General features: G+C 45.4%; 1 protein-coding gene across 1 annotated transcript in view; it reads left to right on the plus strand.

Moving 5' to 3' along the window:
• Positions 1-6,806: 6,806 nt before the first annotated feature.
• Positions 6,807-17,883, plus strand: part of zbtb32 (zinc finger and BTB domain containing 32) — a 21,503-nt gene continuing 10,426 nt past the window's right edge. Inside the window, 2 exon segments of the mRNA XM_064323500.1 lie at positions 6,807-6,959; positions 15,142-16,196. Of these exon segments, the coding sequence (XP_064179570.1) occupies positions 15,229-16,196 (968 nt within the window). The 5' untranslated portion in view covers positions 6,807-6,959; positions 15,142-15,228.

Raw genomic sequence — 17,883 nt, forward strand, 5'->3', positions numbered from 1 at the left:
TCCTCCTGTCTGAGGCTGGTTAGCTCTCCTGTAGCACTGTGTGCGCTGCAGTGTGTGAGACAGTCACTGGCTGATGGGCAGGTGTGTTTAGCTCTCCTGTAGCACTGTGTGCGCTGCAGTGTGTGAGACAGTCACTGGCTGATGGGCAGGTGTGTTTAGCTCTCCTGTAGCACTGTGTGGGCTGCAGTGTGTGAGATGGTCACTGGCTGATGGGCAGGTGTGTTTAGCTCTCCTGTAGTGCTGTGTGCGCTGCAGTGTGTGAGATGGTCGCTGGCTGATGGGCAGGTGTGTTTAGCTCTCCTGTAGCACTGTGTGGGCTGCAGTGTGTGAGGCGGTCACTGGCTGATGGGCAGGTGTGTTTAGCTCTCCTGTAGCACTGTGTGGGCTGCAGTGTGTGAGACAGTCACTGGCTGATGGGCAGGTGTGTTTAGCTCTCCTGTAGCACTGTGTGGACTGCAGTGTGTGAGACAGTCACTGGCTGATGGACAGGTGTGTTTAGCTCTCCTGTAGCGCTGTGTGGACTGCAGTGTGTGAGGCGGTCACTGGCTGATGGGCAGGTGTGTTTAGCTCTCCTGTAGCACTGTGTGGACTGCAGTGTGTGAGGCGGTCACTGGCTGATGGGCAGGTGTGTTTAGCTCTCCTGTAGCACTGTGTGGACTGCAGTGTGTGAGGCGGTCACTGGCTGATGGGCAGGTGTGTTTAGCTCTCCTGTAGCGCTGTGTGGACTGCAGTGTGTGAGGCGGTCGCTGGCTGATGGGCAGGTGTGTTTAGCTCTTCTGTAGCGCTGTGTGGACTGCAGTGTGTGAGGCGGTCGCTGGCTGATGGGCAGGTGTGTTTAGCTCTTCTGTAGCGCTGTGTGGACTGCAGTGTGTGAGGCGGTCACTGGCTGATGGGCAGGTGTGTTTAGCTCTCCTGCAGCGCTGTGTGGACTGCAGTGTGTGAGACGGTCACTGGCTGATGGGCAGGTGTGGTTAGCTCTCCTGTAGCACTGTGTGCGCTGCAGTGTGTGAGATGGTCACTGGCTGATGGGCAGGTGTGGTTAGCTCTCCTGTAGCACTGTGTGGGCTGCAGTGTGTGAGGCGGTCACTGGCTGATGGGCAGGTGTGTTTAGCTCTCCTGTAGCGCTGTGTGCGCTGCAGTGTGTGAGGCGGTCACTGGCTGATGGGCAGGTGTGTTTAGCTCTCCTGTAGCACTGTGTGCGCTGCAGTGTGTGAGATGGTCACTGGCTGATGGGCAGGTGCTTCTGAAGAGCCCTTCAGCCACAGTGCTCCTCGGATGGGCATCGGCAGAAAATGCGAGGTCGAGAGGCGCCATTTCACAAAACACACGCCAGGGAGAAAACAGGGGACTCAAAAATAGCAATTTTTATAAGAAGGGCACATACACACACATGAAAAACAGCAGAATTATCACAAAGTCGCCGAAAACATTGCACAAGACACATTTTTTCTTAATTAGGGTTTTTTTTTTTTAATCGGTAAAAAAAATTGCCATTATTTTCTATTTAATTTCCAATTCATTTCTGTAATTGAGACCACTGAGGTCTCCTTTTCAGGCCTTGATAGCCATAATTAGTCTAACCAGCCTTTTTATGCACGACCCTTCAGAGACAGCACACGGAGATGCCATTTGCTCAAGTCAGGATGTGCTTCTGCTTTGTTTGTTGTGCCTCGTTACCCAGGCTTTTGTGCCTGTGTGTGTGTGTGTGTGTGTGTGTGTGTGTGTGTGTGTGTGTGTGTGTGCGTGCGTGCGTGTGTGCGTGCGTGTGTGTGTGTGTGTGTGTGCGTGCGTGTGTGTGTGTGCGTGTGCGTGAGTGTGTGCGTGCGTGCGTGCGTGTGTGTGTGTGCGTGTGTGCGTGTGTGTGCGTGTGCGTGAGTGTGTGCGTGCGTGCGTGCGTGGTGTGTGTGTGTGTGTGTGTGGTGCGTGCGTGTGTGTGTGTGGTGTGCGTGAGTGTGTGCGTGCGTGCGTGGTGCGTGGTGCGTGGTGCGTGATGTGTGTGTGTGGTGTGCGTGCGTGGTGTGTTGCGTGTGCGTGAGTGTGTGCGTGCGTGCGTGTGTGGTGTGTGTGTGCGTGCGTGTGTGTGTGTGTGCGTGTGCGTGAGTGTGTGGTGCGTGGTGGTGCGTGTGTGGTGTGTGTGTGTGTGCGTGGTGTGTGGTGTGTGTGCGTGTGCGTGGTGTGTGTGCGTGCGTGGTAGTGTGTGTGTGTGTGTGTGGTAGTGTGTGTGTGCGTGTCTATGTGTGTGCGTGCGTGCGTGTGTGTGTGTGTGCGTGCGTGCGTGTGTGTGCGTGTGCGTGAGTGTGTGCGTGTGCGTGTGTGTGTGCGTGTGTGTGTGTGTGTGTGAGTGTGCGTGTGCGTGTGTGTGCGTGAGTGTGTGCGTGCGTGCGTGTGTGTGCGTGCGTGCGTGTGTGTGCGTGTGTGTGTGAGCGTGTGCGTGTGCGTGTGCGTGTGCGTGAGTGTGTGCGTGCGTGCGTGCGTGTGCGTGTGCGTGTGCGTGTGCGCGTGCGCGTGCGCGTGCGCGTGTGCGTGAGTGTGTGTGTGTGTGTGTGTGTGTGCGCGCGAGTGCGTGCGTGCGTGCGTGCGTGCGTGCGTGCGTGCGTCGTGTCGTGGTGGTGTGGTGCTGTGGCGTGCGTGTGTGTGTGCGTGTGCGTGGTGTGTGGTGCGTGCGGTGTGTGGTGTGGTGCGTGTGTGTGTGTGGTGCGTGCGTGTGTGTGTGGTGTGTGTGCGTGCGTGCGTATGTGTGTGGTGTGCGTGCGTGTGTGTGTGTGTGTGTGTGTGTGCGTGCGTGTGTATGTGTGTGTGTGCGTGCGTGTGTGCGTGCGTGTGTGTGTGCGTGCGTGCGTGTGTGCGTGCGTGTGTGTGTGCGTGCGTGTGTGTGTGCGTGCGTGTGTGTTCTCAGTTATTTTTGGGTCCCCTCTTTGTGAACAGCAGTGCTAAACATGTGTGCATCTCTCCGCACGATGATGCCATGGTTGCCAAGGGAAGCGAATTTGGTGTCGTAATTTCCATATTCACATCGTGCAAGTTTTGACATTGGAAATGGCCCCCTCAGCTATGCGTGTGTTTGTCAGAATTCCTAACATCAACAGTGGAAAATCAGACGCCGTTTTAATACTGTATCGGCTTATGTAGTTCATAAAAACAGGCCTTATCAACTAGCTCGAATTCTTTTTATAAAATGAAGAACAAAACCTAGGCAGAAAACTAATGAGGCAGGTGAGGACGCCTCTGGATCTGGTTTATTATTCAAAAGATGTTTGCAGTGCAATTAACCGCAAAGTACCAGAAAAAAAACATCCCCTTTCCTGCCCTCACTAACACCCCCAGAAAGCTTAAATATAGGCAGGTTGGTACACTTTGTAGGTGTGAAGTTGTGCCAAACCGTAGATATATGGGGAAGGTGAAACAACGAAAACGATAAAAGTTAACACTAAAAGATAAAATTGTTTCATCAAACCGTGATGAAGGTAGACGGAAGGCCCATTTGCCGTGTGCCATCACAAAAAGTCAAGCATGAAAATGTTACAGAAAAGGCAGTAAATATCGGCAGTAAATCCAGAGGCTGGTTTTGAGGTCACACGGTATACAGAAAAGAGGGGATTTTCTGTCTCTCGTTACTTCTTTTCTGCCCTAATTAACATCAAAATTGACGAAGCGGAGAGCTGACCACATTTTGCACATGAGGAAACAGCAGCAGAAATTAGATGAACCGTGAAAGACGATGCTGTTGATTCCACCCTCTTTAACTGTTCTATTCCCTGTTTGATTCCGTCCTCTTTTACTGTTCTATTCCCTGTTTGATTCCGTCCTCTTTTACTGTTCTATTCCCTGTTTGATTCCGCCCTCTTTAACTGTTCTATTCTCTGTTTGATTCCGTCCTCTTTTACTGTTCTATTCCCTGTTTGATTCCGTCCTCTTTTACTGTTCTATTCCCTGTTTGATTCCGCCCTCTTTTACTGTTCTGCTCCCTGTTTGATTCCGCCCTCTTTTACTGTTCTATTCCCTGTTTGATTGCACCCTCTTTTACTGTTCTATTCCCTGTTTGATTCCACCCTCTTTTACTGTTCTATTCCCTGTTTGATTCTGCCCTCTTTTACTGTTCTATTCCCTGTTTGATTCCAGTATTTCACTTAATTTTTTTATTCATTGTCATTCTTTTTAACATCCCACTCTGAAACACTTTTGGTTGCCCATTTATTTTAAATAATGGTGCTCCTAAAACAAAGCTCCCTCCTATTATTAGTATGGCAAAAAGAATCTCAGTTAAACTGGAAAAGCATACTTCCACCGAGCCTTTGAAGTGACTTCCTTTGGTACCAAGTTGTCCTCGTGCCTGTTTCAGACACAGCAGTAGAAATGAATACACAGTAGAAAGGAAAGCAGAGAGAACTGTGGCATATGAAGACACGAAAAGTCTGTTGTGTATTGGATCTAGTTTCACTTTAATGTCTTTAAAACAACATGTCACTTTCAGTTTATGCGGAAAGGCTGAACTGTGTTCCCTGAAGCTGCAGTATCTGCATGTGAAATGGCCTGGCAGTGCTGAAATGTATCTGGGCTCTAGGGGAGAGGGCAGTAGCTAAATGACTTACTATGTCACTGTATTACTACATCGCTAGCGGGCGTTTGGGTATTAAAGCCAGCCACCTGTTCAGCTCACGCAGAAATAGGAAAATCATTTCCGTCGGAGGGAAAGAGTCAGAATTCTCCGAAACATGGGGGTGTCACGTAAAAACCATCCTCACGTGTCGATTTGCAGGTTTATTAAAGTTTTTTTCACCTGAAATGTGGGTACAGCATTTTACAACATTCTATGAGCCACAACTGGCTCCCAAAAGGACAAAAATATGTAATTTCCTCTTCAGTATTCATGCTGGTGTCACCACGGGCAGCAGGATTTAATAGTGTCATGTTTAATGAGTGAGACGTTGGGAAAATAAAAGCAGTTTATCTGAAAAGGGACAACTAGCCAATTTCTCTTAATTATCAGCAAGTGCTTTATCTAATTTTACCATTCTCATTCAATCATGCATAACAGATTTGTTTGGATTCTGTATTAATATTTATATTTTTGACTGCCCACCTCATAATCCTTTCGGTTATGCCTTTATCAGCGGTGAATTCTTTCAAAAAGGCATCGCTAAGTCAAGACGTGTGAGACAGCCTAGCGGGCATTCACATGTGATTTCCCCCTGAATGGGAGTGTGATTGTTCCCTGGAACTTTGGCTCTCTGCATGTGTGTGTGTACGTGTGTATGTGTGTATGTGTGTGTGTAACAGTCTGTTTCCATCTCTGCTTTCTACCTGTCTCAAAGCAAAAAAATACAGAAGGAGGACAGACTGCCACTCCCTCCTTTAAAAAAAAAGGCTTGAGCGAAATGTCAAGCTTTGACCTATTTTGGTGTTCAGCTATTCGCGATGTTTGGTCATTTGATTTAAAAATAAAGCTAATTTCGTCCAGTAAGTTTTGGAGGATTTTGATTTTGGGTCTGAATTGTCGACTTGTTTAAGGGACAAGCACCCAGGAGAAGGATTACTGGCTTTGATCAAACCAGCGCAGCTGTGCCAAGGACTTAGCAACTAAGTGAATGTGCTGTGAAACGTTCGGCATTAATTTAACTCTAACAGAGTACAAGAGTCCAATCGGGACCAGGTGTGCTCGGTACACTCAGAGTTAACACTGAACATTTCACTGTGGAAGAACCTTTCTTTAAAGCATATGGAAAATGTGGATATTTTGCACATCGCTGGAATCAGATCCATAAAATTCACAAATTAACACTTTTTAAAAAATATATTATATTAGGGATATATTACCTGCTAGGTATTTTAATACTAAGGCAGAATGTAATATGAGAAAAGAAACTTGCTCAGATTTTCATGGAAAATTCATTACACATGTATCATCTGCATGTGCATTTTCTTGTTTTTTATTTATTTTTTGCTTTGTGAAAAACCATGATTGGTTTCAACATTCTTTTTCTTTCTTTTCTTCTTCTTGACATTTCAAGGACTGTGTCAGATTTAGCTAGTTAATGTGTGTCCGTTAATGTGTTATCTGTTGTCCCAGGGCAGGTTATAATGAACAAATGTAACATTCAGCACTGCACATCCCAGCAAGCATATTGTAGTATGCCTAATTGACATCTTCTGTATAAATAAAAATGCACAACCATACCGCACCAGAAGCCAAATCTGCAAGACACTGAGACTTCGTGAGAAGCCCCTGTTAATGAAGCATCACTAATGCACCTCTTCTTAATACCAGCTTCCCTCATGTATGTCTCACTGCACAAGAAAGAGCAAAAGGAGCAAGTGCAAACAGTGAAAAGTGATAACAGCAACATGATTATAAATGGCTACCCAGGTATCAGTGTCAACGGGTACTTTTTTTTTCTTACATTAAACTCTGCAGCATAATAATATGATTATGATGGCATACTGACTGAATTTTCAAACAAAATATTATTGTTTTATTTTAAACCACAATTAAACCCACTGTGTCCATCACAGTCAATAGCAAACTACAGCAAAGGAGCATGTATGGCACAAAGTTTTTTTTTTAAATTAAATAACACTTCACCTTGTAATTTAATGTCCCCTTTTCAGTTTTAAATATATTTAAATATTTGAAAAACATTTCAGCCTGTCCTCTTTAAAAAAAAGTAAAATTACTTACATAATCAGAGGCAATTCACCTGCTTTAGACTTTTTAGATGCAAACTTGCAGACCTGAAGAATTTGACAGAGATTAATTTAAACCAATCACATTTCATGATGGAGGCTGCAACAGACCAATGCAGGAGCAGATGTATTCTGAGGGGAGGGGCTTTACTGAGGTGGCTACTCTGTCCCTCACCTACACTGAGGCTCAGAGATCGATGTCATTTCAAGCAAAGCCACAACACATGTCTCTTGAGCTCTCTGGGTAGAGAGCAGGCTTGTGAGCCACTCGTGAACTGGTGAGTCTAGCACTGTACAGATCAAACCTCTGATCTCTACTGGCTGCTTCTCTTTTACAAGTAGTCTTGCTTCGGTTATCTCTCTCTTCCTCTGTCGCTATCTCTCTCGCTCTCTCTCTCTTTCTCTTCCTTGATCTAGCTCATCTGCCTGTGGTTTCAGATGCAAGCTTCAAAATCTCTTCACCAACAAGCTCATTTTGGTTTTCGTAGAAACTGGGGCTTCGTTCTTGTCAATTTTGCTATTTGAAGGCATGGGGGAAATGTGTCACTGTGAGATTGTCCCCTTCAGCACATCACACCGTGCACACACGAGAGAGAAGATCTCAGAGTTTATGTTCTCACCATGGCGACTCTTTCTCTATAGTTTATAATGCAGTTATTAACTACAGTATCTCACGCACAAGTGCACCTCATTATAGACAGACAATTTTATTTGCGTTCTGGGTAACCACTGAAGATGGCGATATTGAAGCCTAAGCTGGAATTTGAAGCAAAGAGAAAAGATGGCAATTAAGTTTCTTGCTCATACAGTACCCATCACTCTCCAGATCTACCTCCTCCTGTTTTTGTATTGAACTCAAAAGTAAAACCTAATTTGCTTGGCAGAGGTTTTTTTTCAGGGATAATGAACTGCCTTACATTACATTACAGCATTTAGCAGACGCTGTTATTCAGAGCGACTTACACAGCTTTTACGCATCATTTAATATTGTATCCAGTTATACAGCTGGATATATACTGAAGCAATGCAGGTTAGGTATCTCGCTCAAGGGTACAACGGCAGTGTCCTACCCGGGGAAAGGAACCTGTGACCTTTAGGTTACAAGACGAAGTCCTTACCCATTATACTACACTGCAGCCTCGGTTCCACAATGCTGAGGATATTGATCCTGAACCATCGCTGTGGTGAACACACTGAAGTCAGCATCAACTGGGTTGATAAACGTCAACAGTTCCTGGAAGGTCGTCTGAGTAGGGCTGCAGAGCTTTTGATCCTTCCCTGTAAATTCGATCGCAGAGATGTCTGTCTGAGCGTGGTCTTCTGTGGTCCATCAGTGAAAGGTGATTCAGGGTACTTCTGGGAAATTTACTGAAGTGAAAAATGCAACGATGCTGTAAGAATCACCTGAGATTAATCATGCAGCGCAATGAAATCCTGTGCTTTCAGTCTCCTGCTTTGCTTTAGCCAGAAATTACTTTGACATTACATGCTCTTGATTCCAATCGTTGGCTGAATCTGCAGAATAGAAGCCCTTGACATATTCTGTCATGATGAATCTTACAATCTGTATGAGCTTTTGATCTGTGGTCTAATGTATTTCGGTGCTACAGTGCGTATAGTACGATGTGTTCATGTGCCACACAAGCTGCGGTATTTGTGATGGAGTTATACCTACATTTTTTACATTTTCTTAAGCTAGTCTTGAGGTCATGTGATTCATTGTGACCTTTTGTGATGGACTGCCTGATCCAAAACATTTAGGTAGCGGGCGTGATGTGACGTTGATGATTGTGTACCATTTTGTTAACAAGATTGTTGTCAATTCACAGAGATTCTAAACTATTGAATTTATTATTTTTATTTTACTTTTTTTTAAAAAGCATTTTAATATTGAAGCATGCTATAGATTAAAGACAAAAGTATCATTTTATGCACATATAATATACGCACAACAACAGAACCCTGGTATGGAAGTCAGCGTACGAAATTGAAAACATCAAAGGGTGCTCTAGGTTGTAGATTTTGAGATAAGGTTAATTTAGTCAGGAAACGGCTACAGAATAAATAGATTTTTTTCTCGTTTTTTCCACCGTGACCTAGATACAGTGTTCAAAAAAATTATTTAAATGTAACACCAAAGCTTTTGACAAAACCCAATACCTTACAGTACCTTGCCAAAGGTCAGGTACAGTCTGACATGAACGCATGTCACCACTGGCACCTCTAGACATTGGAAATAAGGCACGACACATCAAACACAGACTGATGGGTTTACACCATATGAGCTAATGGTTTGAGTACTATGATAATATGGTATGTTATTGAAAGCTGTTTTTGAAACAATAACAAAATTTGTTAGTGATTAAATGTAGGTCTGGGCCTCCAAATTCAATTTGTGGCATTAAAAAACTGAATATCTGTCTAGGAACTTCATAGGCATTTAGATTCTATGTGGGGCAGGGACCAGAACTGTTTTTAAATATTCAGGCAATTTTTTTTCTCCAGCTTTTCAGACTCATATTTTAAATTTGTTTAATCGTCCAACGAGTGTGCAGAGTAACTTTACTGTTATCAGACCTTTCCAAGACAGTTTAAGGGGTCATTCAGTAAAGCAGGTAGGACTAACTGCACTTAAATTATCATTATGAAATGTTTTTTTTTTTAAATAAATAAATAAATAAATGAATACTCTTTTCGTAGTTAATGTTACTGAGAATAAAAGCACATTTTACGTGTAGAACGCTGTTCTGGAGTGCTCTGACTGAATCATTAAGAATGTGATGACATGTATTTCTAGAATATTTAGCAGCATTTGCAACTTAAATCAAGTTTATCAGCCTAAGGACCCATTGCAGTGTAGGTCACAAGGGAGCTGGAAAAAGAGATCAGAGATGGTTTTCTTCAACATTGTAATTTAATATGCGCCTCTATTTACAGATTTAATAAAGTTTTTGTGTTAAATTAAACTAAAATGGGCGAGAGAAAAAAATATAAATATGAAAGATTGCTTGCATGAATCACCATGTTATTTCATTTCTCATTATGACAAAGTCTCAACAGATCTTGATGAGAACCAATCAAATCTTGTTTCTGCTTATTTTCAAAGACGACATAAAAATATAAATGTTAGCACGTAGTTAAAGAACATCTAGAACACAATCACTGCACAATAATGATATTATTTACTGAAAGGATTTCAAAAAATAAGTCAGTATATTTAGCAACATGACAAATGCAATTTCACCATTGATGTTAGGTTTAATCATATAGGTAATACCTCAGAAATATTCATCAGCGATTACAATCATTAACTGATAGGTCATTTCAAGATACCGCAGTAAGAAAATTTTAGTGCCAGTAGCACACAGATATGACTGAAAAAAATTATAATATATCATATTTTATATATTTTAATTTAAAAAGAACTAAACATGATGCATAAGTACATTGGTCTGGGTTCAATCAAGATTTTAAAATGAATGCAAGTGTTTTTTTTTTACATTTTACAAGCTACTTGTGGTGATTGTGCTGAACTTTCTGAAGAAAAAGTTAACACTATCTTGACATGGTGAGAAGTCGCTGCCAATGTGCGGTTACTTTATTCACATGTTATTACTTGAAAATAAATGCTAATGCTTTCACTGCCCTGTCCTTCCAGCAAGGCTAAGATGTTAACACACAAGCTCCATTCATCATCCCCAGTGAGTCACACATGGAGGCATGATTTTTTTTTTTTTTTTTTTTTTTTTAAAGCGTTTTTGTTTTGCGGTCATAATCGTTCACAATTTGACCAAATAAATTTCATACAACAAAGTCATACAACGTATAGAGTGTAGAAGTGGAGGTGTGAGAATGTTTTTTTTTTTTTTAATTGGTTTTAGTAAAACGTGGAAACGGGTGTGCTTTCCTGTTTCATTCAGACGCGATCGCTTCAGTTGGCACCCGGTGGGAACCGGGGACTGAGGCGGCACTTATGAGCAAAAAGAAAAGAGAAGAAGCTGGGGAAGAGAACTAACAGAGAGGGCAGAATACCCCCACGCGCCGACTTCTGTGACTCTCAGGTCTGCTGTAGGCCCCTGGTACGAGGCTGCGGGCTACACGGAAGCCTCTTTTCTACGTTTACGTTTTTGGTAAATGGACTGCATTTATATAGCGCTTTTATCCAAAGCGCTTTACAATTGATGCCTCTCATTCACCAGAGCAGTTAGGGGTTAGGTGTCTTGCTCAGGGACACTTCGACACGCCCAAGGCGGGGTTTGAACCGGCAACCCTCCGACTGCCAGTCCATCGGTCTTACCTCCTGAGCTATGTCGCCCCCCGATCGAGTGATTCTTGTTGTAAATTTTCAGCACCATGCTAGCAGCTCTCCACCGGCCAGTAGAGAGGGGAGCTCTCTTCACTGCGTGTGAAACACTGGTCTCGTCACCCATCCACCTCCGTCCAGCCCCCCAAAAAAAGGCGTTAACGATCCCTGCGGGTGTGAAGGCGAAACTGGCAGGTTTGCACGAAGGCCTCATTGTGAATCCTAAATTAGAGTGCCAACGCTTATCGTTTCAATCTCAGATAAATTTCAGTAGAAAAACCTGGTGTCACAATGACACACTATACAAACCGGACTGAATTAGTGGTAAAGCTTGGAGGTCAATCTGTGGCTCATGCATAAAGAACGGTGGTCCAGAATGAGTGACTAGTGTTCCAGATGCAAACCTAAGGACATAAGGACACCGGTACTGTGGGTCACTATGTGTAAGTACTCAAGAGATAGCACAGATATGCAAATTAAAATTATGCGGATAGATGGACTATCTGCAATTATCTTGGCTGAGGGGAAACTGCATTTATGGAAATAACCATGAATTTGTCACCTCACTACATTGCATTTTGGGTTTTGAGAGCGAAGCCATGTGACAGCTCCTCTGTGTGTGTGTGTGTGTGTTTGTGTGTGTGTGTGCGTGTGTGTGTGTGTGTGTGTGTGTGTGGGGCAGGGTGCGTGTGTGCGTCTAAACGCATGAGACTAAGTTCCAGTAATTATGCCAACAAATTTCGTCATTTCAGATTTTTTACTTTCCGTCGAACCTGCTGTCGTCGTCAGATGGAGGAGGTGTTTTCGTGCGTCAGCATTGCCTTCTGCATTCCTATTTGCATTGCACAGTGAGAGAGAGAAACAGAGAGACGGAGAGACTCGCGTTATATCAGACTTCCGATTTTAGTCAGTATTGCACAATATTCAAATTTTGGTCAAACGATTCAAACTCGGAGGATTGCCGACACAGCATCACATGACCCCAAATTTAATGACATTACATTTTTTGACGGACGCCCCCCGCGGGGCCAGCCGTCCCCCCTGCTGAAACCCACAGGGGGAACAGAGGAGTGTGACTGAAGCCACTCCCCGCGCGGCAGGACGTCACCCGAGGCACCGTGCGTCCATTTCGCCCTCTGAAGCGCTGCGGCGTGAGCTCAGCCCCGGCCTCAGCGTTTCAGTCTCACCTCCTGTGAACGACCCGCATTCTGTCTGCACGCCCGGTCCTTTCCCTCGCGCGTTCATCGCACATCTACTGCCTTCTGTCTGTCTCTCTTCTTTGTTTTTCCTCCCTGTTCCAGGTTCATTATCCTACCGTATGACCCTTCAGTCTAATTGTAACAGTATTTATCATGAATAGAGCATAATTTATTAGAACTGTATTACCCACTGTGGACAGCAAAGGTCACTGTTGGCACTGCCCTGGTGGAAGTTTCAGCTTGGTTCCAGCCTGGTTTTTAGCTGGTCCAGCTGGTTTCGAAGCTAGTTTGTAGATGGTCAAGTTGGTGACAAAATGGTTGAGACCATCACCGAATTTCAGATGGCATCGGGATGGTCCCAGCTCAATTCCATCTTAGGCTGTAAGCTGAATTTTCCACCAGGTCGTATGCACTTCTTAAACTGTACAGTGCATGAAACATATTGTTGTTGTCGTTACAACATTCCGTTACAATGCATATGTGTACTCCTGGCATTAGTCATGGTTTCGTATTTTGAAGAGGTTTGTGGCTTCGGCATGTGTGTGCGCGCCAGTAACCAGAAATTCAGAGCTGAAACAAAGCTCTCCTTCTCCATGTAAACCAGGCTTGCAGAGCACCGACTAGATTTCGTTTAGCACGCAGGACAGAAGAATACTGTGTGTGCCTTTCTAGGCCTCCGGTTACCAAATGCGCAGAACTTTAGCGTGCATGCTCGCCAGGAAAATGCTGTACGCTGCGTGTCTGTGTCTGTCAGGCAGGGTCTTGTTGTTTGTGAGAAAATCTTAAAGAGAAAAACTGATGAAATCCAGGCTGATGCACTTGCTCCTTCTGTAAAATTAAAATTACACTAGACCAAACGCATTTCATTTTGAAAAACCGTGATTTTATCACAAAATGTTCGTTAGATGTTCATCGATAGAAAATGTTTTAAAGAAAAATATTGCTCAGGGTGAAAGACTCAAATTAAGAATAAAACACAGCAGTTGGTCTGAGCAGAGTCATAGTTTTCAAAGTACACAATACGCACTTAAAACTGTTCAGAGGAAAGGTTTCGTTCATCGTTTTCTTTCTCAGAAAGTTTGCTGTCAAAATTATCGACAATAAGGTATTGTTTTCAGTATTTTGTTTAACATCTACAGGACTCACACCCTTGATAAAATGCTCGAAAATTAACGTCATTCCAAACCTTCGTCTGATGAAATTTTGGAGCATTACATCAAGTGTGCAAGTCTTATTATTTCATAGTTTTATAAAGAGACATCATCTTTCAAGGAGATTCACAGGATGAATTCACTGCGTAATCAAATAAATTCATACAGTTTCCAAAATGCAGCGCTATAAACCACTTTTTTTTTCTTTTCAGTTTTCAGTTAAAATCAGTTATTTTGTGCCTGCAATCAGTTCAGATTTTCCATCTTCAACTTGTTGATTTCCAGTTATAGCTGATCTACAACCCAGATAGAAGAGGCAAAAAATATTATTGTCATTACCCTCAGCAGCATCTTCCTACCACATAAGATCAAACATACTCAAAGGTTAACAATGGGAAACAGAGTGGGTATAGGAAGAACACGTGGTGTGGGAATATTTAAATTAGGTCCTTGTCTTTTCGGTCTCTCATTTCTTCCTTCAATCCGTTACCTTTCAATGGGAGAATTTCCGCAGCAGAAATCCCCTTAAAAGGATGAGCGATTCACACAAATGAAAATCAAACGATTAATATGTATACTAAGTTCACCTATTTTTTACTTTACATTCAGTATTTTATTAAATATAAGAGAATGTATCATACTGAGCCAGAAATATTGAGAAGTCCTGAGTAAAAGAGCAATATTTAAGAAGCATTGACACAAACAATTGTCCCCTGTCCAGCATTAATGGCAACATTTATTATTAATGCTTTAAAAATGTCATTACTGATGATGATTCATGCATTAATGACAAGGCACGACTTCCCTGTTTGGATCAGGCGTGCAGCTTTTTTAAATGATTTAGTCATTAGGGGTGGGGTGCAGTGCAGGAGTGGGTCAAGTTAAAAATGAAAGCCTGTTAATTTAGGAACTCTGTGATCTGATTTGACTTCTCTGTCATATACTTTCCCTAGGACACCAATCACAAAACCAGCTAAATAGTAAAATAAATCCAGTACATCTTTTCAATGTTTTGTACAAATGATAAAATATTCACTCATTGTAGATTATATATCAACGATATTTTCCTCCCTTTTCTATTCTTAATGGTGTGAGTGCTTGGTGACTGATTCATGACCTGTCCAGGGTGTATTCCTGCCTCTCACCCAATGCATGATGGGATAGGCTTCAGTCCACCCCCGTGATCCTGACCAGGCGGGTTTGATTACAGATGGATGGATTGTTTCTTTATTCATGGAGCACAAATGTTACCTTCATTCCAGCGCTTGATGTACTTTGTAGTATCGTCCTAATGTTGTGGCTTGTACTGCCCCCTAGTTTGACTGAGCACAGGTTAGGTGGGAATAATGTTCACTGTGTGAACTGGACTTAATGTGTTCATGGCTATGAATAACTGTACAAAATGAGCGTTGTGCCTTATCGAACCTGCATTTCTGCAGTTGTTCCAATGACCTTGATATTCACTTTTGCATGTCGCTCTGGGTAAATCTGCGCATCTGCTAAATAAACGTAATGTAATGAGATGTAATGGAACATAATGTCATGTAATGTACTTTAATGTAATTTAATGTAAAGTAATGTGATGTAATGTGATGTAATGTATTGTAATGTACTGTAATATAATGTAATGTAATGTAAAGTAATGTGATGTAATGTGATGTAATGTAAAGTAGTATGATGTAATGTGATGTAATGTAAAGTAATGTGATGTAATGTTAAGTAATGTGATGTAATGTAAAGTAATGTGATGTAATGTGATGTAATGTGATGTAATGTGATGTAATGTGAGTTTCTCTGTCTGCCCCAGGTTGGATGGAGATCTCTGGCCGGGCCTTGAACCGCAGCTCTCACCTCTCCTCCAGCTCCGACCCCCGGGCCCCGCTCGGGTTCTAAGATGTCCGCCCAGCTGCGCAACCCCCTGTACTCGCCCCTCCTGCGGCGGGCCGGGGAGCTCCGCCGTTCGGGCGCGTTCTGCGACGCCGTGGTCGTGGTGGACGGCCAGGCCTTCCGGGCCCACAGCCTGGTGCTGGCCTGCGCCAGCCGGGAGCTGGAGCGGCGGCTGACCGTCGCCGAGGACGACCGCGACCACGACGACCGCCGCGACCACGACGACCGCCGCGACCACCATGACGACCACCACGACCACCGCCGCCGCTGCACCATCGACGCCCTCTCCGCCCACGCCTTCCGGCAGGTCCTGGACTACGCCTACGCGGAGGTGCTGGAGGTGCCGGTGGCAGACCTGCCGGGGCTGGCGGAGGCCGCCCGGGCCCTGGGGATGGAGGAGCTGGGGAGGCAGTGCCTGGCCTGGCTGGAGAGGGCGGACCCCGGGCCGGGCGCGGGACACCGCGGGCGCAGGTCCTCGGGCTCCGCCGGAGGGGAACCCCAATCCTCGGAGGCGTCCCCCGGCAGCACTGACCTGGAGGGGCCGGGCTCCCCTCCCCACGACTCCCCCCGCAGCAGGGAGCCCAAACCCGATGAGACGCTGCGCAGAGTCAGCGTCATCGCCAGTGCCGCCCCCCACCTGCCCGCTCCCTCCCCCACCAGGCCCCCCAAACTTGGGTGGGGCGCGGGAATGTCCCCTTCCACTACAGATTTCTCCATCCGCACCCTCCAGTCCTCCCAGCCCTTACTGGCTTACTCCTTCCCCTTCTCCACGCCCGTGTACCCACTCTTCCCTCCCCAGACCCTCCCCCAAGTGCACGACTCCATCTTCAGCTACGCCAGGCTGCTCCACCCCTTCCACCACAGCCTCCTCCAAGCGCCGCAGAAGCTGGCCGCCTCGATGAAGCACGGCCCCCTGGGAAAGAAGGCCTCGGTGGACGTAGCGCTGATGGACGCCGTGCCAGGTGGTGGGGAAAGGTGAGGCACCGCCGTGGTGGAAAAACAGCTCACCAGAGGCTCTGTCTGATTCCTCTCTTCGGTTGCAGAATGAGCAGGTTTCCCCTCCTCCTCTGGCTTTGTGGGTTCCCATTCCCTGTTATAACAGAGCTTAGAATGTCCCTGATTTGCCTAAATTCCACACAGCTAACTGCCTCGCAGGTGTCCGTGTGTGTGTGTGTGTGTGTGTGCATGTGTGTGTGTTGTGTGAGTTTGTGCATGCAAGCGTGAGTGCCTGCATTTGTGTGTGTGTGTGTGAGAGAGCGTGTGCGTGTGTCAGTGTGTGTGTGCAAGAGTGTGTGTGTGTGTGTGTGCATGTGTGTGTGTGTGTGTGTGTGTGTGTGAAAGTGTCCCTCCTCCTGTACTTTCCCCTTTTTTAAAAGTCCCCCCTAACCATGTCTATAGTTCTCCATCTGTCCTAATTGCCTCGATCAGTCTCTGCTGGGTCTGAAGAAGTTTTGTTTTTTATTGGTTACATTTCAAAGGGAAGTCTGCAGTCTAGCTGTAGGTTTGTTTTAGTCAAATTTCATGCAGCCGAGTTTCATCATGTGCGTCACTTTTCGCAATTTATTTGTCACCGAGCTGGGTTTTGACGTCATTTACCGGGTCAGTGTGTTTCATCAGTGTGGCAGCTTGCAGTGCGATGCACGGAAGGCTGCTCCCCACAGGCGTGCCCCCACCCCACCCCACTCCTGAATCGTACTGAGCGCATGATGCAGGAAATGTTCTTTTTGCGGACGGGGGAAGAGGGTAGAGCGGAGTGGTTCACAGGGCCGCGATTTTTTAAAACGAGCCCGTGAGGCGGTCTGGGGGATCCCCCGGCGTTTCCCCCCACCCCAGCCGCCAGGCACATGAAAGGCACCGAGGTCCACCCACGGATCTGTACGAACTGTTCTGTTTCGCTCTCGTTCTTAGACGCTACCTGACCACCCACTCCCCCCCCCCCCCTCCCTTTAACCTTCTGACACGGGCCACTCCATTCACATTTTCGCTGTTTCCCCAGCCCGGGCCCTTGCTGTGCGCGCCAGGCGCTGCGGGACGCTTGTCTGACCCGTCTGTTTCCAGGCTGAGCGCCCGCGCCCACGCGCAGGGCCTGGGGCCGAGCGTCGGTCTGAGGGAGGCGCCCTGGAACTCAGAGCCGTCTCTCTCTCTCTCACATACTCTCTCTCTCTCTCTCAAATTCAAATTCAAATTCAAAATGCTTTATTGGCATGAAATACTTTTGTACTTATTGCAAAAGCGTACACACACAAACAGGAATTGGAATACAAACAACAGTGAAATACAAACAACATTGTGGTAACGACACTCTCTCTCTCTCTCTCTTTCTGACACTCTCCATCTCTCTCTCTCTCTCTCTCACACACTGTTTATCGCGGTCTCTCTCTCACACTCTCTCTGTTTCTCTCACACATTCTGTTTATCTCTGTCTCTCTATTTCTCTCACACGCTCTCTGTTACGCTCTCTCTCACACTCTGTCTCTCTCCCCCACCCCCTCTGTCTCTCTCTCTCACTCTTCTGTACTGTGAGCATTGTGTCATGTATCATTGCATCTAGCACCTTCCAAATAAGTAGGTAGTGCTCACGGAATGCTATAACGCTATAATGGGCAGACTTCAGTGGAACCATTATCCGCTGGTATCATGACACCATCAGAAGGTTGTTAAA

The sequence above is a fragment of the Anguilla rostrata genome, chromosome 1 (assembly GCF_018555375.3).
Source record: "Anguilla rostrata isolate EN2019 chromosome 1, ASM1855537v3, whole genome shotgun sequence".
Classification (NCBI taxonomy): domain Eukaryota; kingdom Metazoa; phylum Chordata; class Actinopteri; order Anguilliformes; family Anguillidae; genus Anguilla; species Anguilla rostrata.